General features: G+C 38.3%; 1 protein-coding gene across 1 annotated transcript; it reads left to right on the forward strand.

Annotated features, from left to right (window-relative positions):
• Nucleotides 1–219: 219 nt before the first annotated feature.
• Nucleotides 220–21,692, forward strand: ATP6V1G3 (ATPase H+ transporting V1 subunit G3). The gene is made up of 3 exons (XM_007447145.1): nt 220–301; nt 13,792–13,892; nt 21,519–21,692. Exons 1-3 carry the CDS (start codon nt 220–222, stop codon nt 21,690–21,692), a joined length of 357 nt encoding a protein of 118 aa, XP_007447207.1.
• The last annotated feature ends 2,303 nt before the right edge of the window (nt 21,693–23,995 follow it).

Below are 23,995 nucleotides of genomic sequence, written 5' to 3' on the forward strand. Positions count from 1 at the left end.
AGTTCTCAACTTCTTTGACTTAACTTGTTTTTCTGGATTCCACCCTTGGGCTCTCCTTGGAGCCCAGCTATCCTACTCATTCAGGCCATTTTGGAACCAACAGCTGTGCTTAGAACTCACTGTTGACACAACAATTTGAGCTATGCGGTGATTTCTCTAAGGATAAATAGATCCATCACTTCCCAGAGTCACAGACGCCGCCTGGCTGGAGCCACTGCCATGACCAGCCAATCTCAAGGGATCCACCAGCTCCTCCAGGCAGAGAAAAGGGCCAAGGATAAGCTCGAGGAGGCTAAGAAGAGTAAGTCTCCATTCTGTCTGATTTGTGAGGGTTTTGTCACAAAAAGGGATGATGGGGGTGCAGTAGGATGAGCACAGATCTCTGGGGCAGGCAGACTGGTTAAATCCTGGTTCCATGGGGCTGCCGTGGTTGAGACTCTGCCTGCTAATGCAGGGGACACGGGTTCGAGCTCTGGTCTGGGAGGATCCCACATGCCGCGGAGCAACTAGGCCCGTGAGCCACAACTACTGAGCCTGCGCATCTGGAGCCTGTGCTCCGCAACAAGAGAGGCTGCCATAGTGAGAGGCCCGTGCACCGCGATGAAGAGTGGCCCCCGCTTGCCACAACTAGAGAAAGCCCTCGCACAGAAACGAAGACCCAACACAGCAAAAATTAATTAATTAATAAAGCTCTTACCCCCAACATCTTCTTTAAGAAAAAAAAAAAAAAAAAAAAAATCCTGGTTCCACCACACTCCTTGGTAGACCTTGGCCAGTTCATAGAAACTACCCAGTTGTCTGTCCCCCATCACTGTAGTGAGGATGGATTTTGCCAGCTCAGATCTTTTGGACAGGCTACCTGCTAAGTGAGATGATAATGGACATTGAAGTTATGGAGACACAGGCTTAAGCTTTGCCTCTGCAAGTTCCTTCACACTGCCCAGCCTCGGTGTCTCAATATTGTGACATGGTTCAGAGATAGACCACTGGGAATTCCCTGGCTGTCCAGTGGTTAGGACTTGGTGCTTTCACTGCCAGGGCTGGGTTCAATCCCTGGTTGGGGAACTAAGATCCCACAAGCCATGCAGTGTGGCCAAGAAAAAAAAAAAAGAGAGCGAGATAGACAACTTCCAGATTGAATCTACTTACTAGGGAGTGAACTTAAGCAAGTGACTTAACCTCTGTAAGCATCGGTTTCTGTTTCTATAAAATTGTGATCATAGCAGTTAATGGCTCATTCTCCTCCCTCTCTGGATAGCTTTTAATTTCTAATCTTTAAAAATATTTCCATTTTATTCTCATTTTCTCATACTCTTGCTATTTAGCCCTGCATCTACTGACTTAACAGGTAAGATGTTCTCAGTAAACCTCAACCCCCTTCCTGTTGTCCTTGATACTTACAACAACCATATGAATTAGGTATTACTATTATTTCCATTTCACATATATAGAAACTGAGTCCAGAATTTACCATAATATTTTTTAAAAATAGAAAATGTCATCCAAGCACCATGTTCAAAGCTTATCTTATTTACCCCTCACACAAATCTATTTTGCAAAAAGGCGAAAGTGATGCTTAGAGAAATTATGTCCCTTTCCCAAGGTTGCACAGAGGGTAAATGGTAGAGACTGGATTTGGATGGGGTCTGATTACCCAGCCACGATCTTAACAACTGCATGGTACAAAACGTACATGATTTTTATAATGAATAAACTGAGATCGCAGATCTGCAACCCAAATTCAGGTTCCCTGGGCCAAGACATCTGTTCTTCCCACTGTACCATTTCATATCACATGATGACTTAATCTATAGGAAGGTATGTCATTTACCTTCTCCCTAATCACGTGCCCTGTCTCTGTAATTAGATTCAAAGCCCTGCGAGATAGGGATCATGTCTTAAAATCGTTGCTTATGTAAGTAGTTGGATGCATGAAATGCAGGCACAGGACATTACAATGCGAGAGAGGAAGTCGGGCTGAGGCACTGCTCTGTCCCCTGGGGTTTTCTACCGCAGGCAAAATCATTTTCCTTTCTTAAGATAAACTGATTTCCTGAACACTCAGCAAGGTGGGCACCAACAACAAAAAAGAAAAAGACCCCATGTGGAGGAGCTAGAAGAAAACAGGACTGTGAAAGATAATGAAAAAGAAAACTTTACCTATTTCTCCATTTCTTTTTCTACAAGAAACCATGCCAAGGATGGCAAAATGGTATGAATGCAGCATACTTGTACAGGAAACAAAGCAGTCCAGTACCTGCCAGCTGAAACAGTGTAGAAAACTCCCTTATTTTGTATTCAGATTTCTTTACCACATTTTAGATATCCAGAACAGAAAACCAACTTATTTTAAGATGTGATCATTATGTTACCTTTATTTTCCATTATGGAAGAAGTGAAACAATGATAAAGCACATGCAGGATCGATGTTGTCAATAAACAGCAAGGTCCTACTATACAGTACAGAGAACTATATTCAGTATCCTATAATAAACCATAATGGAAAAGAATATTTAAAAAAAGAATGTGTGTGTGTGTATATATATATATAAAACTGAATCACTTTGCTTATGCAGCAGAAATTAACACAGCATTGTAAATCAACTATACTCCAATAAAAAAAATAAGTAAACAACAAATGAGAAACCAAAAAAAGAAAAAAAAAAAGAATCCCTATTATTATAGGATCCAAATGATTTTTACCATCTGCTTCTCCTTTTTCAACATCAGTAGAGAACTACTGTAAATCCTACAAGTTGTTTGAAAGTGGGAACCAGTCAGAACAATCTAAGCTCAGATTTCATAATAAAGATAAAAGCCAAACTTCTTTTCCTTTCCTCAAGTGCGTATGCTGCCCTTGGGCAATCTTTCCTCAGGAGTCAGTACTAGAAAATCCATACTGTGTTATTCGTATACAAAATGTTCATTTTGTTTGCCGGTCACTGAAGGTACTTGTGTACTTTTCTTTTTCTTCGTCTTTGTTCTTAAATATTCAAGCAAATATCAATCAGTAAGAGTAAATACCCAGACCTTAAAAAAATTTTGGAAAGTATGTTTCCAAATGTTATTTCAACCAATAACCTCTGCACTCAATTTTACAGAGAATGTCTCTCCTCTGCCTCAGAGAGCTTTGAGAACCATTTTCACTGGATAGAAGCTGTTTTCTTGCCCAGCTGTAATTGGCATCATACTCACTTCTTAAGCATGCTAAGGCAAAATAAAATAATACTTTTGTTACCTGGTATTTTGTAGCTTCTCTCATATTTCACTATGTTTTATTTCATTCATTTATTTAATTCAATAAGTACTTAACGGGCACCCACCGTTTCCAAGCCACTCTAATACATATGCTGATGAGTAGACCTAGACCTTTCCTTAAAGAATTCCCCAGTGATGTAAATATGTAAATGACATGAGAGGTACAGATAGCCATCATTTTTATAAACCCATATGTTTCACTTTATCTTTTTCCATAAAGAGATTTATTTGAAAATCTGACATAACAAAGGCAGAATAGAGATTCAGAATGAGAACCAACAGATCACAGCAGTGAACACCATTGTAGAGGGTCTAGAATCACCATCTCTTTCTTAAATCCATTTATTTGAAAGTCCCTCAGAAACTTACACATAGAGTCTCTGCTAGAAAGAGACTTGGGAATATTCATTTTAAAAGGGAGAAAGAGAGGGAGGGAGAGAGAGAGAAAATACAGCAATTTACATCTTAATCCTTTTAGAAAAATATAAGATTAATAAGGTGGAAATGTTTAATATTATGTTGCAAAATATTGATTTATTCCATTAAGGAGGCTGCCTCAGATCCTGGTGAAGCTGTTACATAATCCAGTAGATGGTATAAATAAATGTTAAAAAAATAAAGGTTTTGCCTAAAGGGGTACAGATTAGGGGTTGGAGGCCCCGTTGTATAAGGATCACAGGTCCCCACTTACCAGCTGCTGAGACAGATGAGTCTGTTTTTTGTTTTGTTTTGAAGGAGGGGGAGTGTGGGGTTGGGTGTGCCTCACTTAAAAAGTGAGGCAACAAAATAGAAAAAACATTGGCTTTTTCTTATGTTTCTTTTGCAAGTTATTGAGCATCTCTGAGTTTCAATTTTTTCTTTTCTAAAATATATAAATATCTTTTATATTTTTTAAAATATAAAAATATATAAGAATAAAATATATATAATATTTATATTATGTTTATAATGTTAAATATAGATATTATATTTTATATAAATATTTAATACATATATGGCCAAATATTTTTAAGGATCAGAAAGTGATGCCTAAGGCAGTAGAGTACAAACTAAATAGTTATTGTTGTTTTTAACTTATACTATATATATTGTATATTACTATAAGTAATAACAATAGAAGAATGAAATAGAATAGAATACACAGTCTAATTTCATTCTTTTTTACAACTGCTGCAGCTTCTGGATCAATTTTTCTTATAATGGGGGACACTGGGTCTGCTTCTAGATATTTGCCTCTATTCACTGATTATGGATTCCATTGTATGTTTTAGTTAAGATCCTTACCTAAATTTTTATTTGAAGAACTCAGATATTTGCCTCTATTCACTGATTATGCATTCCATTGTATTTATTAGTTAAGACCCTCGCCTAAATTTTTATTTGAGACACTGTTTGGTTGAATTCAGGTAGAATCACAGTAGGTTGACACTATTTTAAATAATCTTACTTGAAGTTAATACCTTTTGCCTAAAAGTTGTTCATCAATCAAAGCATCAGAGTGGGTGTGCTGGCCGAAGACAAACTAAACACATTTTTGCAACAGAACTGGGACCTATCCTGGAGCCCAGGTTTGGGGAACTGAACTGCATCTTTGATCAGAATTAGAATAGAAATTCAAGGTACAATTATCAACAGGAGGAATAAGGACTTGTGTTTCTTTGGAATATGATTTTTTACTTTAAGTTATGACCTTTTATGAGAGCAGTATTTATTTCACTTATACCACTGCAATCTTGGAAAGGGACACACCTGCAGGGGTTGCAACCAGACAGTGTGGGTTGAGCCTCCAACTGGCTGGGTGGCACTGGGCAGGTCGTCTCTTAGGATCCTGATGCTTTGGCCTCCTTAGCCTCAAATTGGAGGAACAGCATCTACCTCGTGGAGTTGATGTCATAATCAACTGAGTGAATGCTTATAAAGGACTTAAAACACCCGTTGGTACCTAGAAGGGGCTGCACGAGAATTAGCTATGAGTATTCTTCTGCTACTTAATAACAAGGATTCTGAGTTCACCTGAGTTGCCCTGACCTCCTCAGCATCTTTGATGAAGTCCCCATTGAATTATACTTTAGTGCAAAATAAATAATTTAAATATTTCTACTTCTTACTTAGATAACACATCAGTGAATACAATAATGCAGATTTGTTTGGATCTCTAGGAGGCCTACCAACAATATTTTTGTAAATCAACATTTGTAATTGTTTGTTTCCCAGTATACAGATATTCCAAGTTTATTTACACAAGCACCTTGATTTCATCAATTTTCACTATGCAAGTGTGTGTTCTGAATCATGAAGATACGACTTCTACTGAACTAATAAAATAAAAATTGTTACAGTAAAAATTCATGGCCCTGTTTTGTATGTTTTGTAGGCTTGTAAATTCTTCCTTTTTCTTTATTAGTCCACAGACTAATGGGGTATTTGTAGGTATATTGGACTTTCATTTCTTTGAGTGGGTCATGTTAAAATAATAACCACACAACATTTTCTTCTCTTAATAACATTTGGTTATATTCAATCCAGGATCTACACAAAACTACTTATGATATATATATATATATATATATTAACAAGGAAAGATCAAGTAAAAGAAAAAGCAAAGTAATTACAAGGAGGTAGAGTAATGAAAGGAGAGATGAGGATAGGCACCAAAAGAGAGGAGCTTCTTTGTTTCCTTGGCGAGTTCACTTTTTCCAATGTTTGTAGTAGGTGAGCCAAATAAAAGCAGTCTTCAAACCAGGTTGCTTATATCATAATATTAACAACCCCCCAAAGCCAAGAAAGCTTTTTCCTTTTTTTTTTTTCTACGTGGTAGAGCAGAATAAAAATGTTATTAGCAACAGATAGAAATCTCCAAGCATTCCTCAAGTGTACTTTGTGTTTATACCAAATCAAGGTGACCTCTGCTCTGTTTCTGCTTTTTTTTTTTCACTTGTATACCTACTCTTTGTACCACACTCAAGTATCTGACTTGGTTTCCAAAGCTCAACTAACATTGTTTCTCTGATTCTCTAAGCCACTATATTATCTTCCTAGGGCTACTGTAACCAATCACCACACACAGGGTGCCTTACAACATCAGAAATGTATTAACCTCCAGCTCTGGTGGCCAGAAGTCCAGACACAAGGTGCTGGCGGGGTTGCTTCCTCCTGGAGACCCTCAGGGAGAATCTGCCCCGTGCCTCTCTCATAACTTCTGCTGATTGCCGGCAATCCTTGGCTTTCCTTGGCCTGGAGCTGCATCCTTCTAATCTCTGCCTGTGTAATCACAAGGTCTTCTTCCCTGTGTGTCTACTCTGTGACCCTACGCTTCTGTCTCCAGATCTGCCTCTCCTTAGAAGGGCACCAGTCATCAGATGTAGGGCCCATCTCAATCCAGCATGACCTCATTTTTTTTGTTTGTTTTGTTTTGTTTTGTTGCAGTACACGGGCCTCTCACTGCTGTGGCCTCTCCCGTTGCAGAGCACAGGCTCCGGACGAGCAGGCTCAGCAGCCATGGCTCACGGGCCCAGCCGCTCCGCGGCATGTGGGATCTTCCCGGACCGGGGCACGAACCCATGTCCCCTGCATCGGCAGGCGGACTCTCAACCACTGTGCCACCAGGGAAGCCCAAGCATGACCTCATTTTAACTTGATTACATCTGCGAAGACCTTCTTTCCAAGTAAGGTCACATTCGCAGGTACCAGATGTAAACATATTTTGAAGGACACAATCCAACATCCTCTAATTGTCAGATTCACTTGGCTGTCCTGAGTCCTTACCTTCTTAGTCTGTTTTTGTTAGTGAAAACATCTCAAAGAAGTTGCCTGTATTGCCCGTGTCTACATTTTTTTAACTCCATTTTCTCCTGAACCCACTCTAATCAGACGTTTGTCCCTCCAACTCTGCCAAAGCCCCCCTTGTCAAGACCAGCAAAGTTGCTAAACCCAATTAATTAACTATCTCAGTCCCAACTGAATTCCTCTTTCATCTCTGAAACTCTTCCCTCACTGGACTATGCAGCCCTGCTCTCGTGCTTGGCTTTCTGTCATCTTCCCAATCCCTACGGTTGGGGGCCCAGGTGGGACTTGCTCTCTTCTGTATCCACAGATGCTTCCTAAGTGATTACATCTAATTCCATGACTGAATCCTGGCTCCAGGTTGATGATTCCCAAACTTAGTATTTCCAGCCTGAATTGCTTCCCTGATCTCCAAATTTATATAAACATCAGCCTTTTTCCCATCACCACTAGATGTTTAATGGACATCTCAATTAAACTGCTCTCTTGACTCTGCCCCGAAATAAAATGATGGAGCCAGCATTGACTCATCTATCTCTGTTTCTCCATCAACTCTGTCTTCCAAGTATATAGAACTTCTTGTCAATTCCACTGCTGCTTTACTATTTCTAATCATCATTAACATTTGTCTGACCTATTGCAATAGATTTCAAATCGATCTTCCTGCTTCTCCCTAGCCCTTACAATCTATTTTCACCACACTAGCCAAAGAAATCTTTTCTTGTATTTTTTTTTTCTTTTTTCTTTTCTGGTCACTATGCACAGCATGCAAGATCTTAGTTCCCTGACCGGGGATCAAAACTGTGCCCCCTGCATTGGAAGCTTAGAGTCTTAACCACTGGACCACCAGGGAAGTCCCAAGAAATCCTTTTAAATCAGGATGTATAATGCCAATTATATAATTATACAATGTATAGTGCCACATTATGGCTAAAAACCCTTCATGGCTTTAGCACCTCAGGGATCCCAGTCTTTATCAACCCCAAGAGTTCTCTGTGACCTGGTCCCACTGCTGCCTCTCTGATATCATTTCCTAACATTCATCCATCCTGCTCTCTTTGACCTATGACCCAGCCAGGCAGATGGTTTTACTGCTCCTTGAACCGGTCAAATACCCTTCCCCCTCAGGGTCTTTGCCTCTGCTGTTTCCTCTGCCTGGAATGCTCTTCCCTTTCAGGCATTTTCCTGGCTAGTTGTCTCATTCCTTGAAGTCTCTGCTCATCTATCCCGTCCTCTGAAAGGCTTGCCCTATCTGTGTCAGCACCCACTGCCGTCTGTCTGTCCCTTAGGCGCCTTGATTCCCCTGCACAGTGTTCATCATCCCTGCCGTCTCATATCCTTACTGCCTGTTTCCTATCTCTGCTTCCCCCTCTTACATTCAGAGCGCCACAAGAGCAGAAATTTTGTCTGTTGTGGTTTTCACTGCTGTATCAACAGACCTAGAAGAGTGGGGGACATAGTAGATAGACAGGAGTATTGGTTGGTTAGATGTCTCTTATTTCCACTCCATGGAACGTGTGTTGGCCACCTCCTCCTTGCACTGTTCTGTCCTCTCTCTTGGTTTTCCCTACTTCTCCGACGACTACTCTCAGATCCTCCTGAGGCTCTCCTTCCTTTCCTCATCCCCCAGTGTTGGCGATCCCTAGTTTGAGACCTTAGCCCTCTTTTCTTCTCATTCCATACACCGCCCCCCCCACCCCGTCCCGTGGCGTTGATTTCAGTGCAAACCCGCTGCTAGGACTAGTACACGCACAAACTCAGATGACTAACAAGCAAATCTCTGTCTCCATTTTAGACCTTTCTCCTGAATTCCAAAGATGTCTGTCCAGGCGCCCTCAGGGAAGCCTACAGAGGCTTCTTTTTTGGTGACATCCTAGGGACCTTTCCTCCAGCTCATGCTTTACTCGCTGCCTTCCTTCTTAGCAAATGGATCCCAGGAATTGGAATCTGTTTTTCTAACAATGGTTAGAAACTGTTGCATCTTCTTACAATCACTTCATATACAATTTTAAAAATCCTTCCAATGACTCTTTGCAGTAGATTCTTAAATCTGTTTTATAGATACGAATACTCGGGTTCAGAAACTCTAAATAACTGGCTTAAGGTTACAAAGCTTCTAACATCTTATTGTATCAGTGCCTACTGTATCATTCTGATTTCCTTCGGAAATGATCAATGTCATCTTGTCTTCCCACCAGAACAAGTTCCAGAACCAGTTTAGTCATACAACCAACAGAGTGTCTCAAGGACCCATCAGCATCTTGGGACAGTCCCTTGGCCTCTTCTAGCCAAGAAACCAGGCAGGATGCAGCTGTGAGCCTTGCCCTCTGTCCCCACATAGAGTTCAAGTGTAACCTGCCCAATTTCTTAGTCCTTTCCCCACAAATCACCTAAAAATAAATCCAGACATCTTTCTCTCCTACTTTTCCTCCCACAAAACATCCTGTGGAATAGATCCCAATAATGGCTTGTTGAATGTAGGACATTTCTGTGTAACAAACCAAATGTCTAAAAATGAGTGACTTCAGAGATGGAGAGCAGACTTGTGGCTGCCAAGGGGGAGGAGGGTTGGGGGAAGGATGGATTTGGAGTTTGGGATTAGCAGATGCAAACTGTCATATAGAGGATGGATAAACCACAAGGTCCTACTGTATAGCACAGGGAACTGTATTCAGTGTGCTGTGATAAACCATAATGAAAAAGAATATGAAAAAACGAATGTATCTATATGTATAACTGAATCATTTTGCTCTACAGCAGAAATTAACACAACATTGTAAACCAACTATACTTCAATAAAATAAATTTTTAAAAATAAGGGAATTCCCTGGTAGTCCAGTTTTCCCAAAAAATATCTCAGAAAAGATTGTCTTGTATTTTTTCTAATCTCAAAAGCAGACAATTCATTCCCATTTCTGTCCTGGCTAATAAGTCTATTCAGCTTAACGTTTCCTCCTCAGAAGTCTTCTCTGACCTCCCCTAGCAGCCTTCTCTGAGCCCCTTACTCTACATGTGTGGGTCTGTTTGTATTTTTCACTTCCTCTGTTACCACAAGATGCAACATGACTCTTGGGATGAAGGGGAAGCACAGGCTCTAGAATTTTCATAGTAGAAGTTTCCATAAATGTTGTCATTTTTAACTGTCACAAAACAAATAGAACCAAGATTTCTGTTTCATTGCTTTCACAGTTGATTTTGTGTATCCTTCACAATTTTATGCATTTTCTAATTTTCCTCTTGGACATTGAAGCAGTGTGTACATGTTTCCAAAATACACCATATTGGGACTTCTCTGGCTGTCCAATGGTTAAGACTCTGTGCTCCCAATGTAAGGGGTGTGGGTTGGATCCCTGATTAGTTAGGGAACTAAGATCCTGCATGCCTCGCATCGCAGCCAAAAAAACAAAAATACACCATATGTACCTCAGCTAGAGGCAAGGACCATATCATATATTTTTCTGGTTCTAGCCCTGTGCATAATAAGTAGTACGTGTTCAATAAATATTGAATGAATAATGGATGAATAAATGAAAACCATCCTTTCCTGCACCACCCTGAAGCACCTGCTTTAGCAGTATTTAAAATCGTGACATGTGAGATTACCACATTCTCTAAAACAAAAGTTAGAGCATTCAGCCTAATAAGGCTGTGTGATCTTGGAGGAAATTTGGGACAAAAATTTGACTGTTGTATTTAAAATCTGTCATAGGGTCGCCCTTGTGTTTGATAGAGAAAGTATTGAGAAATAAGAAAATGAACCCCTTTTGGTTCACAGCAACCATGTTTTTAATGCTTAAGAAGAAAGAGGTGTAATTTTTTATGCTGTTATTTTTTTTATTTTTATTTTATATTGGAGCATAGTTGATTAACAATGTTGTGTTAATTTCAGGTGTACAGCAAAGTGATTCAGTTATACATATACATATATCCATTCTTTTTCAAATTCTTTTCCCATTTAGGTTATTACAGAGTATTGAGCAGAGTGCCCTGTGCTATACAGTAGGTCCTTGTTGGTTATCTATGTAAAATATAGCAGTGTGTACATGCCAATCCCAAACTCCCAATCTATCCCTCGACACCCCGACATGTTGCCCCTGGTAACCATAAGTTCATTCTCTAAGACTGTGTTTCTGTTTTGTAAATAAGTTCATTTGCATCATTTTTTTTAGATTCCGCATATAAGCGATATCAAATGGTATCTGTCTTTCCCAAAGAGGTGTAATTTTAAAATTTGGAAATCTCCCGCAGAGACAGAGAAGCCAGCTAGAGGTTAATACAAGTGGATTTGATGCATGCATTTTGCTTCACCTCCAGCGAGACAGTCAGCGTGAGGCTCTACTTTCTTGCCCTGGATGAAATCAGGTGGAAGATATGCAAGCTCTCACAGGCGGCAGCTGCCCAGTCCTTCCAGAAAATTGCTGTGCCAGCAGCGACTTCCCTGTGGCTCTCCTCTTTAACTGAATGAGAACCAGCGGGTGACTGGTGCCATGAGGAGGGGATCAGACACACTCTGAGCTTGTCACTGCGCGATGGAGCTAATATGCAGCCTCTTAAGTGGAGTACTGGATTCTTCCCGGCGGCAGGGCACATGGAGATTTTCTTCTCTCTATTATTATTTTTATGTGCTAGAATCGTGCTTTTGAAACAAGTATATTTAACATAATTTGCAATTAAGGTGGAAAGTCAAGATGTTTTATGTGGTTGATTGGATAAAATCATATCCTACAACCCATCATTATGTATCCTAGAACCCATTTTAACTAAGAAAATGTTAATACATCTTAAACATATTTTTATCCTAATGTGAATGATGAGCCGTGATAAGAAAGTGGGCTGGGGATCCAGCAACAGCTTTCCTTGCCAACATATCTAATTGTTCTGCGGATAGCATGTGTTTGGTTGCCACAAAATTGTTAGAACTATAGAGAATAAAGAAATATGTATATGCAAAATGGTAAGGAGCATTAATTAAGTAGGAAAATGGTAAGCATTGCTGTGAATGTTCCATTAAGCCTCAGGCATCAGAAGACCATTAATTTATATGAGACCTTGGATTTTACAGAGAATGTAGACAGATTCTGCTCTGAATGAGGTCAGCTCAGTCCCATTCAAGGGTAATACATATTCAAAGAGACACATCTCAATTTATAACTCAGCGACTCTCTTTATCCCATCTATATACAGTGACTAGCAAAGCAACTCATACGCAGCAGGGAGAGAAATTTAGACACCATCTACACTCAAATACAACGAAGGTACAGAAAGACAAAACCATGTAAAAGCCTGTATCTAGATTGACACATAGATAAAAGTTTAAGATTTTTTTAATGCTACTTAAAGAGAACACATTTATTTATTTATTTATTCATTATTTTTATTTTTATTGAAGTATAGTTGATTTACAACGTTGTGTTAGTTTCAGGTGTACAGCAAAGTGATTCTGTTATATATATATATCTGTGTGTATATATATATATATATATATATATATATATCTGTGTGTGTGTGTATATAAATATTCTTTTTCAGATTATTTTCCCTTACAGGTTATTACAAAATATTCAATATAGTTTCCTGTGCTATATAGTCCTTGTTGGTTATCTATTTTATCTAATTTATGTTTATATATAGTATTGTGTATATGTTAATCTCAAACTCCTAATTTATCCCTCATCCCCCCTTTCCCCTTTGGTAACCATAAGTTTGTTTCCTATGTCTGAAAATACACTTATTTAGTTCAAAGTCTACAGCATATAATAAACCCTTGACAACAATTAAAAACAAAAGCTTAAGACCTTATCAGAGAGAAGAAACTATGTTAAATGGGCAAAAGAATAAAGGCATTTAACTAAAATAAAAAGACTACAGATTCTGAGACAAATTAATTTTAATACAGTTGAGAATTTCTTTAAAGTTTTAATGAACACAAAGCATTAGTATCTGAAGGTGGTGGGTGGTGAGTGCCTAGCAGCGATGACTATGACTATAACCCCCCAAACTTACTCTGGTTGTCAAGAAAAGTCATGTGCTCACCTAATGATCTCCACAGCTTTGTTTTTGTCTGAAACTTTCATCTGCATTGCTGTCTGCTGGCTTAAGGCTTACACCTTTGCTCTTAATAAAAGAAAAGAGAGCTACTTAATTAAGTCTCCGAACCATTAAAAACAGTTGGTTTTACAATCACTTTCAAGTCCCCCTCAGAGAAAGCTACTACAAAAAGTATCTACTTTGATGTGCTCTGGGGCTTAATCAGACTTTCTAGAGTCAACAAATGGCAAGGAAAAAACCCAATAAAATGCTTTAAAAAATTGTTAGTTGGTTTGATAGAGTCTGAGCTGCATGTTTGTGCATTTGGAGATCTGCCAGTATTCAATAGAATCCAGTTGGTATGGACTGAAGGATTCCTGGCAGCAAATCAGGACAGAAAGTCTGACCAAATAATGTCTTTTTGACTCAGTGACAGCTAAAATCTGTTCTCTGGCTGGTACTGCTGTGAGTAAATGGGCAGATATTTTATTGAAACATGGAGGTATGAAAGAATGTTGTCATTTCCATGTTCTAAAGAATCCAATTGAAAAAAACAGGAATTTTTCAATATCTATCATTTTTTAATGCAGGATGTCATTCTAGAAAAAAGAAAAGCGCCAAAAAATAACGTAAGACCTCACCCATATTTTTAAAAATCAAGTTGTAAATTCCAGATGGGTTGAAAAGAAATAGTGCTCCTTCTATGCCACTGTTAATTTTCAGGAAAAGCCAAGCGTTTGCGGCAAGCCACGGAGGAAGCAATGGCAGAAACTGACCAGTACAGAAGGCAGAGAGATCAGGAATTTCGACAGAAACACGCTAAGGTAAGTAAGAAAGTCAGCACTGATTTTTTGCAGCATAGACTATAAGGTATGAATATTCATTAATAATGATAAGATATTAATCCTCACAAGGTGTCAGGCACACTACCAGGAGAGAAAAATACCCTGGATGGAGCGAATATAGTTCAACCAAGGCTGAATATCAAGCAAAATCTTAAACGTTACAGAATTACTGATTTTACATTTTCACTTCCAAGGCTTTTTGATTTGTCATAGAAAGTGTCAATCTATAGTTATTGTCTAACACATTGTAGATTAAAAATCGTATTCTCAAATATACAAGTGGATAGAATTGGTTAAAGTATTATTCCTACAACAGATTCTTTTTTTTAATTAATTAATGTATTTATTCATTTATTTTTGGCTGCGTTGGGTCTTCGTTGCTGCACGTGGGCTTTCTCTAGTTGCGGCGAGCAGGGGCTACTCTTCACTGCAGTGCGCGGGCTTCACATCGCGGTGGCTTCTCTTGTTGCGGAGCACGGGCTCTAGGCGCGCGGGCTTCAGTAGTTGTGGCCTGCCAATGCAGGGGGCACCGGTTGGAGGCCTGCTCTGGGAAGATCCCACATGCTGCGGAGCAACTAAGCCCACGCACCACAACTACTGAGCCTGCGCTGTAGAGCCCCCGAGCCACAACTACAACAGATTATTGACTAACACATTTTAGAAAGAAAGAAACATCAGAGAACATTTTCGTTGCTGCTGTCTGTTAACGTTTACTAATAGAATCAATAAAAAGTGTTGTACAATGTTCTACAATGAACTTGTTAGGCCAAATTTCCTTTGGTGGATTCAAGATTTAGGAATGACCCAAGTAGATGTTGTTATCTATTGCTGAAAAGTCTTCTGGTATTTCCTTATGATTTCCTTTTCAGCAGGCTGGCTTCATTCAACAAATCTTTTAGGAAAATATAAAGAAATGCTTTTTCCTACACTAGCACTTAAAAAAATATCTGCAGTTTACAGTAAAAATATATATAAGCAGCGAGAGAGAGGCATGGACATATATACACTACCAAACGTAAGGTAGATAGCTAGTGGGAAGCAGCCGCATAGCACAGGGAGATCAGCTCGGTGCTTTGTGACTGCCTGGAGGGGTGGGATAGGGAGGGTGGGAGGGAGGGAGGGAGACGCAAGAGGGAAGAGATATGGGAACATATGTATATGTATAACTGATTCACTTTGTTATAAAGCAGAAACTAACACACCATTGTAAAGCAATTATACTCCAATAAAGATGTAAATAAATAAATATATATATATATATATATATATATATATATATATATAAGCACATGAATTTTTCAGAGCTGATTGAAATATGGCTTAAATTCCATGTGCCATAACTAAAGTTTATATATTTTCTTTTTGCCTCAGCAAAAATACAAATAAAGCTCTGTGCAGAAGCCTGACATTGCAAGATGAACTACAAGCAGTCTGTGAATCTTTCTGTTTACAGCTTTGATTTTAGTGGCAGTAGCTGCGGAGCTCAGGTGGGATCAGGTAAATTGGATTACACGGTAGGAAAAACTTTTCCAATGGGCTGTTTCTTAAAATAAAAAGCCATTTCTAGAACAAAGTGGACCACTCAGCAAAAATAAATTCTTCTTATCGATATTTGGAAAAAGGAATCATAAAATCCCAAGTCCACACATGCATATATGCCCTCTATGATTGGCCCTTGGCTATCTCTCTAAACTGTCAGCTCTGAAAATGTCATGCACTTACCTTTTACTCTGAACTCCAGATATTTTTTAAACGTTAGGGTAGGAAACAGCATTGCTTTATATATTCATGGAAGATTTATGGAATGAAGCCAGCTAATTGAAAAGGAAATCATCAGGAAATACCAGAAGACTTTTCAGCAATAGACAACAATATCTACTTTGGTCCTTTGTAACATTGTTTACTACTTTGGTCCCTACTTGTTCTGTTCTCGCCATATGTCTCCCTGTTTTTTCCCCAGAAGAACTAAACATGCTGCTGCCACAGGGCCTTTGCCTATGCTCTATCCATTCCAAGGATCTTATTTTACACACATTCATCTCTCCTTGATCTCTGTTTAGTTATTAGCTCTTCTTCCTGATCACCTTATCTAAAATTGTGTCTCTCATAAAAAAAGAAAGTAAGTACGCATTGTACTCATAGCATTTATCACTACTGGATATATTATATATTTACATATTTTGCTTATTGTTTATCTTTCCTTCTGGACTATAAGCACCAAAATACAGGTTCTTTGTTTTGTTCTCTGTTGCTTTCCTTGACATTGGTATGGAGTCTGCTCCACAGTAAGTATCCAATAAGTATCCAGTAAGACTGAATAACTAAACATCTCTTCCATGCCTTTATCTTTCCTATTGAGCTCTGTCATAACCATGCCATATTAGGACCTGAAAAAATAATCATTCTTCACACCAATCAGCTCTTTTGATCCTGTGCTGGATATTTCTAATATATGCATTTTTAAGTAATTACAAAACTGACCACCATTTTAGAAAGTGGCTGGGTTTAATCTCTTGAAATATTATTTCTCCAGAAGAATCTCCTAAAATGTAAAACTGGTTCAGGATATTTGTTCTCTGCATCAGAGAATAATTAAAATTCCTCATTACTCTCATAATTAGAGCTCTAAGCCAATCTTACAGCTAGTTGATCAAAAGCTTACATAAAAAGTTCAGCATGTTTAGGCCTCTGCTACCTCAAGCATATTGTCAACCATGAGCACAGATCTTCTTTCCTGGCATGACCTCCATATGTCAGACACAGAGCTATTCCAGTTAAAGCTCATCATCATTAACCCAGGGCATATGGGAGGTCTGGGAGGAGACCCAAGAAACCAGTTTCCTGCCTGCTGTGGGGGTTGCTCCTTGATGCTACTTTTTTGGTTGCTTTTTAGCTCTTGTTAATGTCTGGGTTTTTCCAACTCCCCTGACTTGTCAATAGAAGCAAGTATCCCAACATGGGCTGTATATCAATGAATATTTTTATAACAAAGATTTACTGATCCCTTGCTTATTTACTTATTCCTTGTTTCACTTTATCCCTTGCTAGAATTTCATACCACTCAGCAATGAAAAAGACCAAACTAAAAATATATGCAACAGCTTGGGTGACTCTAAAAAAGATGCTATGCTGAGTGAGAGAAGGCCATCATTTATACTGTTTGATTCCATTTATATTGGATACGAAGTATATACTGTATGATTCCATTTATACAATATTCTCAAAAAGACAAAACTATAGTGATAGAGTTACTGCAACCATCCTGTAGAACTTTGGAAAAGTCCTACAAAATAACATCTTCTACCAAAGGAGATAAAAAGAAATCTGGACTACCACAGTGGAAAAATTAAATCTACTGTTAATGCAAGTAAAAGTTAGATGCACCATTCATGTAAACCAAAGATCTGAAAATGGTTGCCCTGGGCATATTGAAGATTTTTGTCTTTAATCTTTCTTCCTAAATTCATACCATGAAAACATTTTTGTTTCCTTGAAGCAACCACAAATTGAGAACGCAAAACTGTGTGTGGGACCTGAACCTCTGATTGCCCTTAAACTGGAACATGTAAACAACTTAAAAAGAAACTTATGGAATGCTGAAAGATGTCACCAACACCATCGGTCATTAAGCTGTAAAGCTATACACATCAGTCTCAACACTGAAGGTTTGAAAATACACATAGAGAAGTCTTTAAATTGTACCCTTCGACCAAATGTACCATTAGTTGTCACTTAATTATCAACTTCTAATTTATACAGTGTCCCAAATATTCAAGCCCCAGGCTTTGGCCAAGAAGAGCAGTAGAACAGGTAATAAGTTCTCTGTAACACCTGGTGATCTACTCATTCTATTCTGTTCAACAAATATGTATTGAGCATCTACTATGTGCCTGGCAATGTTTGAGGCAGTTATAACTCATGAGTGGATGAGATGACACTTATCCCTCAATTTGTGGAGCTTACATTCATTCATTTAAACTCCTACATGGCTTAAAGCAGCACTGTCTTCAGATACAAATGCAATTCTTCCCAAGGAAGACCATTTAAAGTGGTGTATGGTGAGTCACGGTACCGTACCATCTAGGAAACAGTGCAGAGACTCAAATTATTGCAGGTCAAATAAACTCAGAAATAATGTCATATAATTATGCAGGATGAGACATAGGAGTATGGGTTATTGACAAGGGTATTCCAATGTTTCTGAAAGTTTAAGATGGATTCCACAAATTTTAAAGTACAAGCAACACAGTGAGAAATCATAATAATCATTACTAACATTTACTGATTACTTGTTCAGTGCTAAGCTTCTGTGCTAAACACCATTTTCATAATAAATATCTTCAAAAAATTATCATGTTGCCTTAACAAATCACCTTAAAAATATAACTAATACTAGTGGCTGTCATCTGCCGCCCTAGACCTGCACTGTCAAAAATGATGGTAATTCTCATGTAGCTACCAAGCACTTGAAATGTAGCTAGTCCAAATTAAGACATTCTATAAAGGTAAAATACATACCAGATTACAAAGACTTAGTATGACAAACAATAATGCAATAATATTACACTGTGTATTAAAATAATAGTATGATTATATTGGGTTAAATTAAAATATTATTCAAGTTAATTTTACCAATTTTTAAAATACAACTCTAGAAAATTTAAAGTTACTTACATGGCTCACTTTGGGGCTATTACAGTTCTGTTGGACAGCACCGCTTTGCATTCATGAATCCGGCTGACTTTTTAAAACGATCCCATCAAATGGGTGATGTTATTCCCATTTAAAAAATAAAGAGCCTAAGGTTGAGAGAGTAGCATTGACATATATACACTACCATGTGTAAAATAAATAGGTAGTGGGAAGCTGTTGTATAGCACAGGGAGCTCAGCTCGGGGCTCTGTGATGACCTAGATGGCTGGGATGAGGGTGGTGGGAGGGAGGTTTAAGAGGGTGGGAATATATGTATACCTATAGCTGATTCATTTTGTGGTACAGCGGAAACTAACACAACATTGTAAAGCAAATACACTCCAATAAAAAATAAAGAGCCTAAGGATGAGGTGAACTTTTCCAAAGTCCTTCAGGACAGTTGCAGTAACTTAGCCTAATAATAACGATTTTTAACACTACTCCAAAGAAAAGTAGATAATAATTTCATAACTGTATGTCTTTTAAATTTTTCACCACTTAAGACATTGAATTTATAAACAATATATATTTTTTTGAGTTTTGTAGACTCTATCAAACTCAAAAAAAAAAATCCAATATTGGATTTAGAGGAAAAATTTTATTCTGGTAGAACTATTTTGGCAAGTAGTTCTCTTTTATTTTTCAATATCTTCATAGCAAGGGAAATTTCATCCACATGTCTGTGCTTCATGTATGCTCACTTATCAAAATGTTATTTTATAAAAGTTATTTGATGTCTTAGAAGCTATATCACCCCAAAATGACTCTCTTTGAACTAGGAAGCCCCAATTGCCTGGACTATAAACAAAAATGAACTTGAACCTGATCACCTCAATTGCATTTGATTTCAAGTTTGGGACCCAGAAAGATCATGTGGATTCTAGAATTTAGAATAGCCTTCTTTACCTTGAAGTAAAAAATCAATCATTAGTGAGGTCTCTTGGACTAAATTAGATGCATACTTTCCATAAACACTCATGGAAGAGAAAAACCAGCTGTGTCGCCTTCACAATGTCCTGTTCAAGAAAGGCTGAGTTTACAAAGGAGATAAAATTAGGAGTTATCTGTTTGCTTTAGCAAAGGATAACCTTACAAAGGGTTTCTCTGCAGAATCCCTTTAAATTGGTAACTCCCCTGGTAAAATTATATTTCAGTCATATCATTACTTGACAGAGAGGCTAAGAGATAGAGGAGGTACTGGGAAATACTGGGAATCACTGCCCATGAAAGACCAATCAGAAAGATAAGTTAAACAAAAGTCTAAAATTACAATGAAACTAGATGGACAAGTACAGATCTTCCTCAGCTTATGGTGGGGTTACCTCCTGATAAACCCAAGGTAGGTCGAAACTATCGAAGTCAAAAATGCATTGAATACACCTAATCTACCCATATCATAGTTTAGCCCAGCCTACCCTAAACATGATTGGAACACTGTCATTAGCCTACAGTTAGGCAAAGTCATCTAACACAGTTGATCTCGTAATAAAGTGTTGCATATCTCATGTAATTGATTGAATACTGTACCAAAAGTGAAAAACCAAATGGTTGTTTGGGTACAGAATGGCTGTGAGTATAAGTGTTGTTGACCCTTGAGATCGCTGGGCCCACTGGGAGCTGTGGCCTCTACTGCTCAGCAACACAAGAGAGTATCGTATAGAATATCACTAGCCCGGGAAAAGATCAAAATTCAAAGTACAGTTTCTACTGAATTTGTATCACTTTCACACCGTCAAAAAACTGTAACTCAAGCCATAAAAATTAGGGACCAAATGTCTGTATATCCCAATTTATACCAAAATTTTCAAGATTATATCTAATACCTAAAAAAAGGTACACCTGTGCATGTGAAAGTATCTTATTGAGCATACTGTGGATGTATCTTTCTAAAAAAAAAAAAAAAAGGGCTTCCCTGGTGGCGCAGTGGTTGAGAGTCCACCTGCCAATGCAGGGGACACAGGTTCGTGTCCCAGTCCGGGAAGATCCCACATGCCATGGAGCGATGGGCCCGTGAGCCATGGCCACTGAGCCTCCGCATCCGGAGCCCGTGCCCCGCAATGGGAGAGGCCACACAGTGAGAGGCCCGCATACTGCAAAAAAAAAAACAAAAAGATTTAATGAGTTCAGATAATGTATTTTAAAAATTGACAAATCAGGTATTTGCTCTTTAAAGACCAGCAAAATGGGTTTAATGATGTCTTTCAACTTTATTTTCCAGACGTTTAATACAGAAAGTAAGCAATAGGTAAGATACAGGAACTCAATGGAAACTATTATAAATATCAATACATGAAAAAATTTCTGAGCATGGTATAGTGACTGTGAACTTGCATTCAATTTGTACTGTGTGAAGGTCAATTTAGAAGTAGAAGTCACCTGTTGTGTCCAGCTTCCTCTTTTACAATATAGTTTCAGGTGTACAGCATAGTGATTCAGGTTTGACTTTTTTTTGCAGATAATATTCTTTTAGAAAAGTGTATCCATCCCACTCATAACACTGGGGATCTTACCCATTCTCTGAAAAAATTCTGGAAAATTAATGCATAATGTAAATGACAAACAAGCCAAAATGAATTTAACTTACAAAACAATTAAACTTTTTTAATAGATCTTTATTGGAGTATACTTGCTTCACAATACTGTGTTAGTTTCTGTTGTACACCAAAGTGAATCAGCCATATGCACACATATGTCCCCATATCCCCTCCCTCTTGCGTCTCCCCCTGACCCTCCCTATCCCACCCCTCTAGGTGGTCACAAAGCACCGAGCTGATCTCCCTGTGCTATGCTGCTGCTTCTCACTAGCTATCTATTTTACATTCAGTAGTGTATATATGTCAATGCTGCTCTTACAAAACAACTAAATTTTAATATGATGCATAATGTAGTGAATTGCTTGTTTTATTTTGGCAGATAATGGGCTCTCAGAGTAATATCTCAGAAGAAATAGAAGTGCAAACGCTAGAGAAGATAAAAGAACTGAATGGAAGCTACAACAAGTCCATGGAAAGTGTGATCAACCAGCTTTTGAGCATCATCTGCGACGTGAAACCAGAAATCCACGCAAACTACAGAATTGCCAACTAATTGTGCACCCCATTGTTCAATAAAACGGTGTCTGCATGCGCCCTGGTTGCTTATGGTTTCATGTTTATATTAAGAGATTTGAACTGTACATTTTAAATTTACTAGACATCTACAGATTATAATGTGACATAATTCATACATGAATACTGAATTTAAAAGCAAAGCAACAAAAAAGTTGTTACAGCTTTCTTGGTAATAGCTATGACCTTGTCTTTTAACTCAGAGTAAGTCAGGAATGCAGGGCAACATATTTTTTGACACTTGAAGAAAAAACATGGACTTGACCATTTTTTAGTGGGTGTAGGGTTTTTTTTAAAATTTCCTCTCCTTTTTATCAGTATAGAAAATGTGTTCTTAGTTGCAGTTGTTAAAAGATCATTTTTAAGGGAGATATAATCATGACTCTGGTCCAGATATAAAATGAATATATGTTAAGGATTTTATTTAATTCAATAATCAATGAGGAAACCAGTAAGATGTTATCACTAGTTCAAAGAAGAATAAGAACTTCATAGATAGAAAGAGAGATGATAGATAGACAGATACATAGATACTTAAAGAGTATTGGGTTATACAACCATCCTCTCTGCCTAACCTCAACAAAACAAATATTCTTCTCTTTCTAGCAGAAATGTTAAAAAAATTGACAATTAAATGAGTTGCTAGCATACATGTTTAGGCTAAAAAAACAAAACCAAACGAACAAACAAAAACCAAAGTAACAATGACAAAACCTCCCAGGAGAAAGAGTAGGTTAGTATGTATTATAACCTGAATGTTTGTATTGCCCCCAAATCCATAGGCTGAAATCTAATCCCCAATGTCATGGTATTTGGAGGTAGGGCCTTTAGGAGATAATTAAGTCATGAGGGTGGCACCCTTTTGAATGGGATTCATTAGTGCCCTATTGAAGGAGGCCAGAGGACGCTCACCCTCTTTCTGCCAGGTTAGGATCCAATAAGCCACCCGTGGCTTGGAAAAGGGCCTGCATCAGAACCTGACCACATTGGCACCTTCATCTCAGACTTCCAGCCTCTAGCACTATGAAAAATAAGTTTCTGTTATTTATAAGCTACCCAGTCTGTGGTACTTTGTTACAGGAGCCCCCCCCCCCCACCAACTCGAATGGACTAAGACAGTGTGCCATTAGCCCAGTTGCCTAGAGAGTCACAGCTAATTTCTTGTTAAGTACCAGGTACTTCAAGTGCAATGTACAAATTGTCTTGGTCCCATTGTGTTGGGTAGTATTAGCATCCCTTGCCTAGAGTTGCTTGAGAAACACTGACAATTTGGGGCTTCAATCTGGAAATATGACTCCAATGTCCCCAGGCTTCGGTACTGACCCTGCTGCCACTCTGAAAAGTTTCTACATTTATATCATTAAGAATCCTAGGTACTCTGATCTTCCAATAATATACACAGACAAATTTTAATTCCACTGCAAACAAAATTTAATTAGGAAATTTTCATTGTTACCAAATTATTTGTATACTCAATTCCAAATACAAACTGTAATGATTCTAACTGATCACTGTTTTAGATTACTAGCATCACTGTTTCCTTTTAAGAGACAAAGTTAAAATTTTACCGTAGTTTTAGATCTCAGAAATATTCAATCGTACATTCACATTAGGTTAATAGAAGAAAATTTGAATTCCATTTGTTTTCCCAACTTTGGGGGCCAAGAAAACCAAACAGGTTAGCTTACTGGTTTCATGTGGTAGATCTCTCCATTTACCGGAAAGACAACTGATTCCCCAATTAATGACCAGAAAGGTATCAACCTTTCCTAGGACACTGCCCCTCATTTTTTCAGGGGGAGGATAAGATTGGAGGAGGAGGTGAAGGCATCAAGTAAAGTTACCTCCATAAAATGAGGGTAGCCACGGAGGATTTCCAGCTCAACACAGATTTGGAGAATTGAATTACTCTATGCTACAGATCAAGACATGCAAAACAATGAGTAAAACAGCGCATTTGAAAAGTCATCATGTGAAAAGTTCACTTTGAAAAACACAGCCTTGTGCTTCGACTTGAATATCTAATCTCATGAAAAATATCTTAAATACCCTGTCCCATGAAAACCATCAAGATGTCAATTTCCTGGATGTAAAAAGCTCATATAGTGTCCAGAACACCCAAGTTAATAAATTCCTGCAGAGGAGATAGGATAATTTAAGCCTTAAGCACGACAGAAACACACTAAAATCAGTACAAGAGTTTTCTCAGCAGTAAAGTAGTGCCCACAGCCAGAAGACAAGGATGAAGATTGGGTGAGTCTGGTCCTGGCTGTGCCCCAAGCT

This window comes from Lipotes vexillifer, unplaced genomic scaffold, assembly GCF_000442215.2.
Source record: "Lipotes vexillifer unplaced genomic scaffold, Lipotes_vexillifer_v1.1 scaffold1539, whole genome shotgun sequence".
Classification (NCBI taxonomy): Eukaryota; Metazoa; Chordata; class Mammalia; order Artiodactyla; family Lipotidae; genus Lipotes; species Lipotes vexillifer.

Excerpts from the sequence above, each read along its gene's own strand:
- ATP6V1G3 (XM_007447145.1), top strand. The coding sequence starts at position 220 with ATGACCAGCCAATCTCAAGGGATCCACCAGCTCCTCCAGGCAGAGAAA. Across the intron at positions 302-13,791 it reads GCTCGAGGAGGCTAAGAAGA|GAAAAGCCAAGCGTTTGCGG; the intron begins GTAAGTCTCCAT and ends GTTAATTTTCAG. Across the intron at positions 13,893-21,518 it reads TTCGACAGAAACACGCTAAG|ATAATGGGCTCTCAGAGTAA; the intron begins GTAAGTAAGAAA and ends TTATTTTGGCAG.